The 12,501-nt window shown below is 45.1% G+C and overlaps 2 protein-coding genes across 2 annotated transcripts; one reads left to right on the top strand and one right to left on the bottom strand.

Annotated features, from left to right (window-relative positions):
- The first annotated feature begins 1,989 nt into the window (after positions 1-1,989).
- LHCA3 (PSI type III chlorophyll a/b-binding protein) lies at positions 1,990-3,418 on the top strand. Its single transcript, XM_086495694.1, has 3 exons — positions 1,990-2,289; positions 2,604-2,659; positions 2,734-3,418. Exons 1-3 carry the CDS (start codon positions 2,098-2,100, stop codon positions 3,347-3,349), a joined length of 864 nt encoding a protein of 287 aa, XP_086351820.1. The 5' UTR covers positions 1,990-2,097; the 3' UTR covers positions 3,350-3,418.
- A 1,788-nt stretch (positions 3,419-5,206) lies between these two features.
- Positions 5,207-7,035, bottom strand: LOC147429442 (uncharacterized). The gene has a single exon (XM_086495693.1). It carries the CDS (start codon positions 6,892-6,894, stop codon positions 5,443-5,445), a length of 1,452 nt encoding a protein of 483 aa, XP_086351819.1. The 5' UTR covers positions 6,895-7,035; the 3' UTR covers positions 5,207-5,442.
- Positions 7,036-12,501: the final 5,466 nt, after the last annotated feature.

The raw sequence follows: 12,501 nt of genomic DNA, 5'->3' as shown, positions 1-12,501 counted from the left end.
ATCTGGAGAGATGCACTCGCTTTGCATTAGCTAAAAATAGCCCATAGCTTCCTAGCCCCGCTCATGTTTAGCATATCCTACAATCAATGCATTCTTAGACTCAACATTCCACAAAGGTAGCTCCTCAAGAACCTTTTGTGCTTTTTGAAGCACACCGCATCTGGCATACATGTCGATCAAGGCAGTGCCAAACATGTAACCCCTGTCTCACAATATCATCATTGCCCATATTAGAGTCCTGTATAGGGCCACATGCCTTCAAGATGCAAGCATAGGTGATTACATATGGAGAAATGCCCTCGTTTTGCATCCGCTAAAAGTACCCGAGAGCTTCTTGGCCCTATCCTTCTTGGGAATATCCTGCAAACCAATGCGCTCTAAGAGACGACATTTCAAACAAGAAGCTTGTCAATTATTTTTTTGAGCTTTCTGAAGTATTTGGCATACATGTCAACAAGGCATTTCCAAGCACGATGTCTTTTTTTAACATCCCTTGTAATAGAATATCATCGTGAATTCCTTTTCTCATATCAGCATCTTGCGTAATGACACATGTCTAAAGATGCAAGTGTAAGCGATTACAATTGGAGAAATGCCGTCTCTTTGCATCTGTTGAAAACAGCCAGAGCTTGTTCGAGAGTCCTGGCTCTATTCTGTTGGGCATATCCCACAATCAGTGCACTCAAAGAGATGACATTCCAAACATAAATCTCCTGAAGCAAGTTTTGTGCTTTCTAAAGTACACCACATTTGGCATACATGTCGACCAAGGAAGTGCCAAGCACAATGTTTTTTTTTAAATGACATGTGACTAATAGTATCATTGTGAATATTTTGGTCCATATCAGCGTCTTGCATAGTGCCACATGCCTTCAAAATGCAAGCATAGCTATTTGCATATGGAAAGATGCCATCTCTTTGCATCTGCTAAAAACAGTCTAGAGCTTGCTGGTCCTATCCTTATTGGGCATATCCCACAATCTGTGCGTTCCAATGAATGACATTTTGGACGGGAAGCTCTTCAAGCACTTTCTGAGCGATCTAAAGTATTTGGCATACATGTCAACCAAGCAACAATCCTTGACTAAAAATATCATCGTGGATTTCTTGGCTCATATCAACATCTTATGTAATGCCAGATGCCTTTAAGATGCAAGCGAACATAGGTGATCGCATCTAGAGAGATGCCATCTCTTTGCATCTGCTGAAAACAGAGCAGAGCTTCCTAGCCTTGGCCCTGGCCCTGTTGGGAAAATCTTGCAATCAATGCACTTTAAGAGGCGGCATTCCGAACAAGCACCTCCTGAAGCAAGTTTTGTGCTTTCTGAAGTACACCACATTTGGCATACACACTGACCAGTCGACCAAGGCAGTGTTAAGCACGAAAGCGTAGGTGATTGCATCTCGAGAGATGCCCTCTCTTCTCATACGTTGAAAACAACCCAAAGCTTCCTGGCCCTGTCGGCCTTTGTTGGACATATCCTACAAAGGGACGCGATGTGCCAATAAATTATATAGCCCATGATAGAAAGGAAGTGATGGAGAAGCACTTGAGAGAAACACAGAGTTGAAAAACTACGATTATGGCAGCAAGTTGACTGTAAGAAGATGACATTGATTGAACATTGAGCAATTACTCTACGTGGACGAGGCGTGCTGCCTGATTTGAAAAAAAGGGCCTTAGGCTCGCCAAGTAAATATGTTTTGCTAGTAGACTGTGGTCATTGTTACGCCCTCTTTCCATATGTGTGCATCATCTTACTTTCGCTATGAAATAGGTTAGCTTGGCTGATAGCATAGCATTGCCTTGTGTTTGTGTGTGTATGTGTGTGAGCCTATAGAAAGTTTTGGGGGTTGGATAAAGGGAAGAAGTGAAGGGTGAGAAGGGGTTCCACCTGGGATTGCTTGGGTGGGGCTTGAATTCGGAAGCTGATTGGGCAGAAAGGATTAGCCTTTTCCTGCGAACGCTATCCTATTGCTAAACAATCAAAACGCTTTGCTAACAGGAAAGAGTGGCAGCCACACTCCCCTTGCCCTTCCTCCTCTGCGTAACATTTTGTGAAGCGAGGGACGATCTGCCGTGAAAGGGAGGTCGCCATGGCCGTCGTGGCATCGAAAGCTCTGTTGTCGTCCTCTCTCTCAACAACTACCGCTCCAGCGACTACCTCGCCCGACTGTTCCCGCCAGCAATTCTTGGGCGGGAGGGCTCTCCGAGCAGCGGGCCCCTCTTCTTCCTCCAAGCGCGCGTCCTCCTTCACCGTTCGCGCAACCGCCGATAAGCCCGTGAAGGTGGGTGGCCCTTTTAATTCACTAATGTGGCTGATGCTGTTAGAGTAGGGAGGCTTTTCCTTGCTAAGGTTTAGGTCCACATGGTTTGTGTCTGCGTGTGATGGTCTGCGCTTAGTCTATCTAGTTGCGCATTCAATTCCAATGGTGCTCCTGCCTGCCTCGCCTAATGCCCAGGGCGCCCATTAATACGTCCTCCGCAGCTGAAAATGGTATATCGCTGTATGTTGCCGCTATGCCTAAACCGAAGTTTCGCCTTGATAGTGGCAATGAAGTGTTTTGATATGTGCATTATCTCATGGACTTCAGTCCTGCAGGTTGACAGGCAGTTATGGTTTGCCTCCAAGCAAAGTCTGAGCTATCTAGATGGCAGGTTGGTATCTCGCTTTACATTATTGATCTCACTAAAACGCCATGGTTGATACTAACATGAGTGTTTCCGTTCAGCCTTCCTGGTGACTTTGGGTTTGATCCCTTGGGTTTGATGGACCCAGAGGGGCCTGGAGGCTTCATTGAACCTGATTGGTTGAGGTATGGAGAAATCATCAATGGAAGATATGCAATGTTGGGTGCCGTTGGAGCTATTGCGCCAGAGATCCTTGGCAAGGCTGGTCTCATCCCTCAAGAAACCGCTGTCGTATGGTTTAGGACTGGAGTGATCCCTCCTCTAGGAACCTACAATTACTGGGCAGATCCCTACACGCTATTCGTCCTTGAGATGGCCCTCATGGGCTTTGCTGAGCACCGAAGAGCACAGGATTATTATAAGCCTGGATCGATGGGAAAGCAGTATTTCTTAGGTTTCGAGAAGGGTCTTGGAGGCTCTGGAGATGCTGCCTACCCTGGCGGTCTGTTCAACTTCCTAGGCTTCGGGAAGGATGAGAAGTCGATGAAGGAATTGAAGGTGAAAGAGGTCAAGAATGGCAGGCTTGCGATGCTTGCTATCCTAGGTTACTTTATTCAAGCTTTGGTCACTGGCAAGGGTCCCTTCGAGAATTTACTTGACCATCTTGCAGACCCTGTCGGCAACAATCTCCTCACTAATCTCAAGATTTTGTGGTGATAGGAGTTGTTCCAAATTGCTTCCTTTTGTAACTATTGTGCTTTCAAACGGCTATGTTTCTCTTGTGTATTTTTTGATCATTGACTTTGTCTTGAGAGACCATCTTGAGGGGGATATGGTTGCTTAGGGTGGGTGTACACTGCATGTTATTGTTAATGATACTTTGTCTTTATGACACTGCATGTTATTGTTAATGATACTTTGTCTTTATGACCTGTTCGTACGGTGTGCTGATTGTCTTGGACGGGTTGGCCTTTGAATCATGAGTACCTTTGAGATTATCATGGCACGAGGTGAATAATCATGGCGTCCAAATGGTTAGCCTTTGATTATGAGAGAAGTTATCTTTGTGTGTCCACAGCTCACTATTGCACTCCTATTTATGCTATTGAACTCAGGCCCCTGGTTGTGGGTTGGCCAAGCGCATATAGAGTTTGTACCAAGCATTCTGTCCTTTTTCACATTTTCCCAGTAGTCTTGTCTTTGGATATTTAGAGGATAGAGTGTGCGCATCAAGCAGTCTATTCATTTTATATGTTTTCCCAGTAGTGTGTCTTGAGTATTTAGAGGTTTTGGAAATTTAAAAAAAGTTTACAGGAGTAGGTATTTCATTATCTGTTGGAAAAGACGCTGAATGCTTACTGACCTCAGTGCATGCACAATGCTTGTGATTCCTATGGAAGGGTGTGTGGTGAGGTGCAAAGAATCACTTATGCACAAGGTTTGTATCTCTATGGAAGGTAGTGGTTAAGCATCGAAGAATCACTTGACAGCAGGCTAACCGAAGTTACACCATGAATTCAGCTACCCAATCAAAGCTAATAATGGAGGTGAATACCAAAAGAGAATCTGTAAGCGAAGCACCATAAAATTCTGTGGCCATACCAAAGGTGAAAGCAAGTCAGTAGCCTGTTGTAGACCCTGTCCTGTTATATATATTACTCTTGGAGCCGTTAGGGTGGTGGTCATACTTATTGTTCTTCATTAATCAAGCTCTTGGTCTTTTGTCTGTCTCCTTTGCTACGAATGTCCATGTGTATTTTGTGTCTCGCTAGGAACAAGTGACATGCTTCAATCCTTCTCAAGTTGATATGTCCTACATCAGGGTAGTGTTCTAGACCATCCTCTACCAAAGGTAATTAAGAAACTGGCTACAAGGCAGTCAAGTCCTACTTTGGTGTCAGTGAGAAAATTGCTTCTGAGATTATGGTGCTAGTGAGATTAAGCAACAGGTTCTATTTCTTAGCAGTCACTCACTATATGCTTTTGGTTTGAAATAATGAATAGAATGGCCCTAAAGTATAGTGGCACTCTTAATACTGGCTTTTTTGTGAATTTGCTCATTATAACTACGTCTCAACTGAAGATCACTTAAATTGAAAAATGGTGGATGAAACTGATCCTTACAGATAACAAAGACAGAATCGGACTTTTACAATAATACAATCTTAAGTATTGTTTAGGAATACATCCTTAAGAATCATTTAATACTTTTTCACAATCAATTTTTTTCTTTTGCCATGTAGGCTTGCTTATGTCCCTCCTTAGCTTGGACGATCCTCAAATGAAAGCTTGCAATACTTGCTTCTCTCTCTCTCTCTCTCTCTCTCATGTTCGCGTACAAGGTCTAACGTTAATGACCCGGTAATAAATTGTGTTAAAGACAACCAAACACACCACACTTCAAGATAAAGAGCAAGAGATGACTTATGTGGTTTTCAGGGCTGTTCAAAAGAGTGACTAAAATCCAAAATCTCTTTCATGGTAATCATCCAATTTCAAAGCATTTCAAGAAGATAGGCACAGCAAATCAAATAAGTGCAAATTGCGCACACTAAAGAACCGTTGCGAACATACTTAGGGGATGGTGGTGCTGCTTCTTCCTTTGAATCCTTAAGGAATGTTATTTTACAAAGAATGATCCCATATGGTATGTAGTGGCCATGCTAGTTCAAGGCCTTCTGCTTTGTGAAGGTTACTTGCCAAACTCGAGCATTAAAAGGCCAACCGTTTACACAAAAAGAATGGGTGATGAGGCTTTTCTACAAACCTTTAATTTTGAGGCTAGGTGTTTAAAAATCATAGCATGCACTCTAAGGATTCGTATGGTCATGCCTCCATTTGAGATAAATACCAACGAGGCCAGCCAATGATACTCCTAGAAGAACCCCAATGGTGATTCCTGCTATTTGTCCACCTGTCAACCCTTTTGAGCTAGAGCTTGTGCCAGTAGGCGGTGTGTCACCGGCCAAAACGCTTGGTTGCAAGCTCGGCCCTGACACATTGATTGCCGGGGGAAGTGCCCTGTCGACAATGGGCGATGGGCTTGTCCCGTTGGTTGAATTTACAGGCAATGGAGGCTGTGACGTAGGTGGTGGCGGTGCTCGCGGCAATGGAGATGGAGTTGGTGAGGATCGTGGAGCTGGTGAAGGAGGTATTGGCTGCTGTGTAGGCGTTACTTGGGGTGCTGGTGCAGTTGGGGGTGGTGTTGGCTGAATTGACGGAGGAGAGGTTGCAGGCGGAACTGGAGGTGATGATGGTGCAAATGCAGGCGGTGGCACTAATGGAGGTGGTGTCAGCAATAGAGGCGGTGATGCTGGAGGTTGTGATGGAGGCACTGAGGGGGGTGGAGATGGGGGTGGTGAAGCTGGAGGTGATAGTACAACTAGGGGTGGTGGAGGCGGAGATACTGGCGGTGCGGATGGAGGGGGAGTTGATGGCGGTGCGGATAGGGGAGTAGTGGGAGTTGATGGCGGAGGCGACGCGATTGGAGGAGGAGAGGAAGGTGGAGGGGTTGAGGGGGGTGATGGAGAAGGGGGGGGTGTGGTGGCTGGTGGGGGAGTAAGAAGTGGTGGGCTGGGTGGAGGGGGAGCCGAAGAGGGTGGTATGGCCGGGGAGGGAGGTGGCGGGGGCGACGCAGGGGGAGGTGAGAGGATAGATGGGGGAGGTGGAGGTGGGGTTGCTACAGGGGGGGGTGAGAGGATAGATGGGGGAGGTGGAGGTGGGGTTGCTACAGGGGGAGGAGAGAGGGGAGGTGGAGGTGGGGTTGCTACAGGGGGGGGTGAGAGGATAGATGGGGGAGGTGGAGGTGGGGCTGTTACAGGGGGAGAAGCTGGTGGTGGAGAAGGGAGAGGAGGTGCAGAAACGGGAGGCGGTGGCGAGAGAACGGTGGCAGGTGGTGGTGGAAAAGAGGGTGGCGGAGCGTTAGGCGGTGGTGGTGGTGTGACTTCTGGAGGTGGTGGAGGAGGAGAGGATGGAAGCGGAGGGTCGACAACTGGTGGCGGCGCGTCTGGCGAAGGCGCCACCGGATCCGGCGGTGGCGAGGTGACAGTTGGCGGCGCTGGAGGTGAGACAACCGGGGAGCTCAAAATTGGCGGGGGCGACGCTGCCGCTGTAGGGGGCGGGACTGTGGAATTTGGCGGCGATGAGGCGGGTGCAGAGGCAGGAGTTTGAGCCAAAACAAGGTGGTGGGAGTAGTAGAGAAGAAGGGCTGCTAGAAGTAGCGGCACTGCCGAGCGAGGGGGCGCCAGCTTGGCAGGCGGCATGGGTGCGGAGCCTGTAGCAGGCGATTATATTTTAGAGGGGGAGACTCCAAAAGGTTAAGAAGGAGGAGGAGACACAGGCACAGGCCCGGTCAATCAGAATCGTGGAAGGTTGTGCAAGCCGCGTTGCCAGCTACTTTGTGGTGCCCGGCCTTGACTTTGTAATGTATTCGCTCCCTCACGACGCTAAAAGCAACCCAAGCTCGTCGATAGCTTCATGCTACGTAAAACTTTACAATCTTACATATTGCCAATGGATGCACCCAAATTCAACACAAAATTTTATGATCCAGCTTCTATATGGGCCGCCAGCAACAGAATTTGAAGTACATCTTCCCTTCTTAAGAGCTAGGTCGCATGGACTTCCCATCCAACCCTTTTGACCGGTTCAATTCACCAGTTACTCTACATCCCATCGGAGTAAATGTACCGTCATCTCTACTTTGTCGTTATGCAAATCAAAACAACAATCGCTAACATAATTTGAGCCGTTGCCAATTTTTGAATAAGTAAAAAACAATCGTTTAACATGTTGTTCAAGTGTAATTATGGTTCGAAGCTCGCCTTCACGTGACCGACTACCTTAGTAGGATTGCAGGAGCGTAGCTTCCAATCGACCTACTCCTAAGCCATTTTTCTGGTGGTGGTCATATGAAGGGCAAAATTTTCATGAATTGTCATTAGAAGGGCTTCACTAAAAGTTGCCCTTCTATAGGGAAGAGAAGTAAAACAAGGTACCTCTCAATGGAAGGGAGTACATGAAGTTTCCCATCTACTTTCGAAAACACAAAAAATAATGTTTGAAAAACCAATTGGAAGCCTTGTAATAAATTGAGGAAAAAAAGGTGGAAGAGGACGTGAAAGATTGTGTGTGACCCAATATTCAATGGCCCTCTTGAAAGAGAGAGAGGTACACAAATGTCGGCACCTCTCACAAAAATCTAGAAAAAAGATTTTAAAAAAAGTTTTCTGCCATGTGGCACTAATCCGCAAGCTTTATCCAATGGTTCACAATTGCACCAAAAATCCAACACTTTACTAAAGACTCCTTATGTAGTCCAAAAAAAGGTTCAAATGTTTCATGTCATGACCTAACTACACAATGAACAAAGCCGACGACACAAAATAAATCTAAAGATTTGATACGTCATAACCTAAGTACACAATGAACAAAACATGACTCCACAAAATAAATCCAAAGATTTGATAGGAAATATGACATTTTGATGTCTCAAGACACTTGAATGTCCAAATACATGACTAGTGCTAAGATGCCCTGTTCATAAAATCTAATATCTAACAACCCCAAATGATTTTCTCATATTAAACTGATCATTTAATGTGGGAGAATAAACGGGAACAAGGGTTAAGATATAGACATGTGCTTATAGATCTATCTCAACACGAGACCAATGATAAAGGGGCACAAATGAGAGAAGGTCTATCAAAGAGCAAGGCTAACCAATGGAGCATAAGACCTTAGGGTTAGCTTCATTGAAGACCTCCAATAATTAGTGTAAAAGTCCTTTGACCGTAGGTAAGCTAGGGTTGAGAGCTTGAGGTGGGAACCCGGCCGAGCTTAAGGAGCTTGAGGTACTTGTCGTGCTTGATGACTAAGGTGCTTGAGATGCTTGAGGTGCTTGTCATGCTTGAGATGCTAGGACTGTACTTGAGGTAAGAACCTGGCCCAAGCATGAGGGGCTTAAAGGCCAAGTTTGTGGTGAGAACTAGGCCCAAAGTTGAGGGGCTTGAGGTGGCACAAAAGTCAAATCTAATCCCTACAAGGAGGGGGCGAGCCCTGGGAGATGAGAGACAACACACACACACATACACACTCACACAAGGCATGCTTGGTACAAAGAAAGCAAAAGGGACCCTTGTCAAGTTCCTCCTCATGTTGCCCTCATGGTGTGCCTGAAGCCTATTGGTTAGCCACCCAAGTGGTCCAATGATAATTTTAAAATTTTAATAAATTGATTTCGCATTTATCAAGTCCTCTCTCTGAAAGGGGAAAGGGGGACACTTGTCCCAAGGCTACCCTTGGCGCTTGTAATGCCTCCTGCTTGTGATTGGCTAGGCCTGGAGGGGTCCAATGAGCTTCAAGCATGAGCTACAAAGGGGGGTCGACCAAAGCAAGCTAGGGGGTTGCTTAATGGGTATACTCTCCCACACACACTCACACACACTCTCATTGTGCATTGTGCAAAGTGCAAGAGCTCCCTCTCCTTCTCCAAGCAAGTAGAGGTTGAGAGCCTACACCAACACTCTTGGCTATGGAGTGCAAATCCAACCAAGAGCAATGCTTCAATGCTTAAGCTTGCCATCTTCTCCATCTTCATTACTATGCTATTATGTATGCTAGCAAGAAGAGTGATGATAAGTGAGGAACTAATTTCTTCTCCTATGAAATGTTTCTTCTTCCTCTTCCCTACCCTCATTCCCTGCTAGCTCTCTCCACCTCGAAGGTGTTTGAGGTCTTGGGACTGAGGCTTGGGATAGTCAAAGCTTTCCACAAAGTTTATGCTATGCTTGTGATGTATGAAGCTTTCCATTTTCATTGCATCACCTAGGTCACAAGGAACACAAAGATTGTATTGTAACAAGTCTCTCTTGATGGGAGAAATCATAATACAAATGCCTATTGGAGGGAGGAGCGGCTCCACATAAATCCGGTCCTCAAATGTTGTCACGTTTTCTAAATTCTCTCTCTTGCAAAAGTATTGTTCATGCCAAGTTAACTAATTGCTATGTTTATGTTGCTATCTTCAATTATGTTCACCCACTATACTCACAAAGTAATTTCTCAAAAGTACTCTCATTAATTTCCGCTACTCTCAAGTTAATAGGCCAATTCCATCACATTGGTATCAGAGCATTTGGTTTCTCTTTTCTTGCTTAAGAAGAGAGGTCCTTAAGTAGCCCATAAATAGTTGATTTTGTTAATTATATTAGGGTATGTGGAACTAGGATCTATTATCGGTTTTGTTGAGCCCACTATGTGGAATATGGTGCAAACCTCGGGAGCTTTGGAATTGAGTCTTTTTACACTTGCCTATGGCTTTATCATTATTGAGCCATAAGAAGTCCGAAAGGAGCTAGCCCTCGGTAGCTCTGCTAAGTTAGACCTACTCCACTACTCTCTATAATTAACCACTTCGAGCCGTGGGTGTAGATACTTAAGAGCCAACTTTCAAAGGCTAAGAGGAGTGGCAACTAAGGTTTTGAATTGCCAAAGCATACAATAAGTACGTACATAAATTTTGTTAATATGGCTGACAATAACCAAGAGAGTAGAATGAACATTGATAGCTTTGATTTTTCACATGAAGGTGCTAATGATGCCCCCATGTTTGTTAATTATCTCATTACTAGGTTGCAACAAGCTATGGGCAACCCTTCTTTGCAAGCCGAAGTTACACAACAACTTCGCGCTTATGGGATTTTCCTTTCTCTCCAAGAGGAGAGAGTGCTTAGGAGGCCTCTTGAAGGCACCCCCAAAAGAAGACTCTCTCCCATACGAGAGGAGGAATCCAAAGAACAAGAAAGCAATGAAACTTTAAGTTCCTCAAAATATGTGGCTCCATGAAGACGGCGGTCTAGACGATCGCCTACTCCTCCCACGAGGAAAAGATCAACACACAGTCCTTCTCCTTGTCATTCCGAAAGGGAAGAGAGGAAACAAAGGAAGAAAAGGTCTAGAAAGAGGTCACCCTCTTCTCTTTCTTCTTCACCTTCCTCATCTTCTGACGAAAGCTATGGCTATTCTCCTAGAGAATACAAGAGGGGAGGACATCTTAAGTCATACCCTGCATGGCAAAGGTCACAAAAGCTAAAGAATTTCAAGTAGGGAGGAAAGAGTATCTCTTTTCTCACCTATGATGGCACCTTTGGTGCTACCGGCAAAGTGTTGGCCTTCATCCAGCAATTTGATGAGGCTTTGGAGACGAGGGCTTCATGGAGTCCTCCAAGCTATGCCATGTAGCTATGCACTTTCAAAAATCAGCTTGTCAATGGTGGGCTAGCCTTCGTGGCAATGATGAAGCCCCAAAGACATGGAAAACTCTACGAGTTTCCATCATGAAGCAATTCCTTGCAAGCGATGCAAAGGACAAAGTGCTCACCGAATGGTGCAGCTTGAAGCTTCTCTCTCATGAGTCTATCCACAAGTATGTAGACAAGTTTTGGGATTTACATCTCAAGGCTACCGTCTTTCAAAAGATAGACTTTGTTGAGAAAAAGCAGCAATTTTGTGCGGGATTACCTGTAGAGATGGCTGAATACATCAACTCTCAACGACCTGGTTCGATCACCAAAGTAATCCACCACACCATGGTTGCTTCGCGCATCAATTTCCATCAAGGGGCTAGACGGAATGTCAAGCCCATGGAAAACAAAGACAAAAATGATGCAAAGGGGAAAACCAATGCTCAAGATTCTTCCCAAGGCACTTCCAACAACAAGAACTAAAATCGTCCAATGAGAAGGGAGTTTACAAAGGCAAAAACAAACTCTCTCCTGAAGAGCTTGAAGCTTTTCGCAAGGACCATAAGTTTTTCAAGTGTGGGGAGCAAGGACATGGCTATCATTCTTTCCCCAAGAAGAATGCTCACAATGAGACTCCTAGGGATTCCACCATTGAAGCTCCAAAAGAGGATGTTCATTGGAAAGGATCATCACTTTCCTATGCTTGGGAAAAGGTAAGAGAGCATGATTCCTTCATCTTGTTTGACCCTGGGTCTACTCACAACTTCAGATCAACGGAGTTGGCCACCAAGTTGGACATTCAAGCTTTCGAGATGGGAGATATAGTAACGGCTGACACAGCTTTCAAGGGACAACAAGCCTCCGTTACTCCCTTGATTGGGAAGTTGAGGCTTCATGTCCAAAGTTATGTCGACGATGAAGAATTTTTCATCTCTCTTCTCCAACAAGAGGATGCTATCCTAGGGGCGCCATGGTTTGATCGCATGGCTGCCAATATGAAGTTCCCTGAAAGGAAGTCTACTTCACCTACAGGGGAAAGAACATGTATATAGATGCTAGTGAGCGTGGTCGCACTATTCCACTTGTAAATCCTCCTGCTTTTGATAAATCAATGAAGAGCTCAAGTTTTGCGTCATGATTTTTGTCAAAGAGTCTCTAAAGGATCGTAATGTTTCTTCAAATGTAAATGGTAGGAATCAAGAAGAGTTAGACTTGTCTAATTTTCTAAAAGGTTTCCAAGATGTGTTCATCGATGATATATCTATGGACTTACCTCCAAAACGAGGGGATGATGACCATCGCATTGAGCTCCTTCTAGGAAGCTCAGCGCCTAATAAAGCCTCCTTATCGAGTCTCTCAAGATCAACAAGAGGATATCATGAGGCAAGCGCAGGAATTGGTAGACAAAGGGATGGTGAGGCCTAGTTCCTGTCCCTTTTGTTCTCCAGTCATTTTAGTGCAAAAGAAAGATGGTACATACCGTATGTGTGTGGACTATCGAGCACTAAACCATATCACTATCAAAAACAGATTTCCCGTGCCTCGGGTAGAAGATTTGTTTGATAAGCTACAAGGCTCTACCTACTTCAGTAGGATTGACCTTAAAAGTGGCTATCATCAAATAAG

The sequence above is a fragment of the Adiantum capillus-veneris genome, chromosome 22 (assembly GCF_014529385.1).
Source record: "Adiantum capillus-veneris isolate H3 chromosome 22, ASM1452938v2, whole genome shotgun sequence".
Taxonomy (NCBI): Eukaryota; Viridiplantae; Streptophyta; class Polypodiopsida; order Polypodiales; family Pteridaceae; genus Adiantum; species Adiantum capillus-veneris.
The sequence above is the reverse complement of the archived record's forward strand: the minus strand, read 5'-3'. Positions and strand labels throughout refer to the sequence as shown.

Coding starts and splice junctions, on each gene's coding strand:
- LHCA3 (XM_086495694.1), top strand. CDS start 2,098: ATGGCCGTCGTGGCATCGAAAGCTCTGTTGTCGTCCTCTCTCTCAACA. Junction 2,290..2,603: donor CCGCCGATAAGCCCGTGAAG/GTGGGTGGCCCT, acceptor TCAGTCCTGCAG/GTTGACAGGCAGTTATGGTT. Junction 2,660..2,733: donor CTGAGCTATCTAGATGGCAG/GTTGGTATCTCG, acceptor GTTTCCGTTCAG/CCTTCCTGGTGACTTTGGGT.
- LOC147429442 (XM_086495693.1), bottom strand. CDS start 6,894: ATGCCGCCTGCCAAGCTGGCGCCCCCTCGCTCGGCAGTGCCGCTACTT.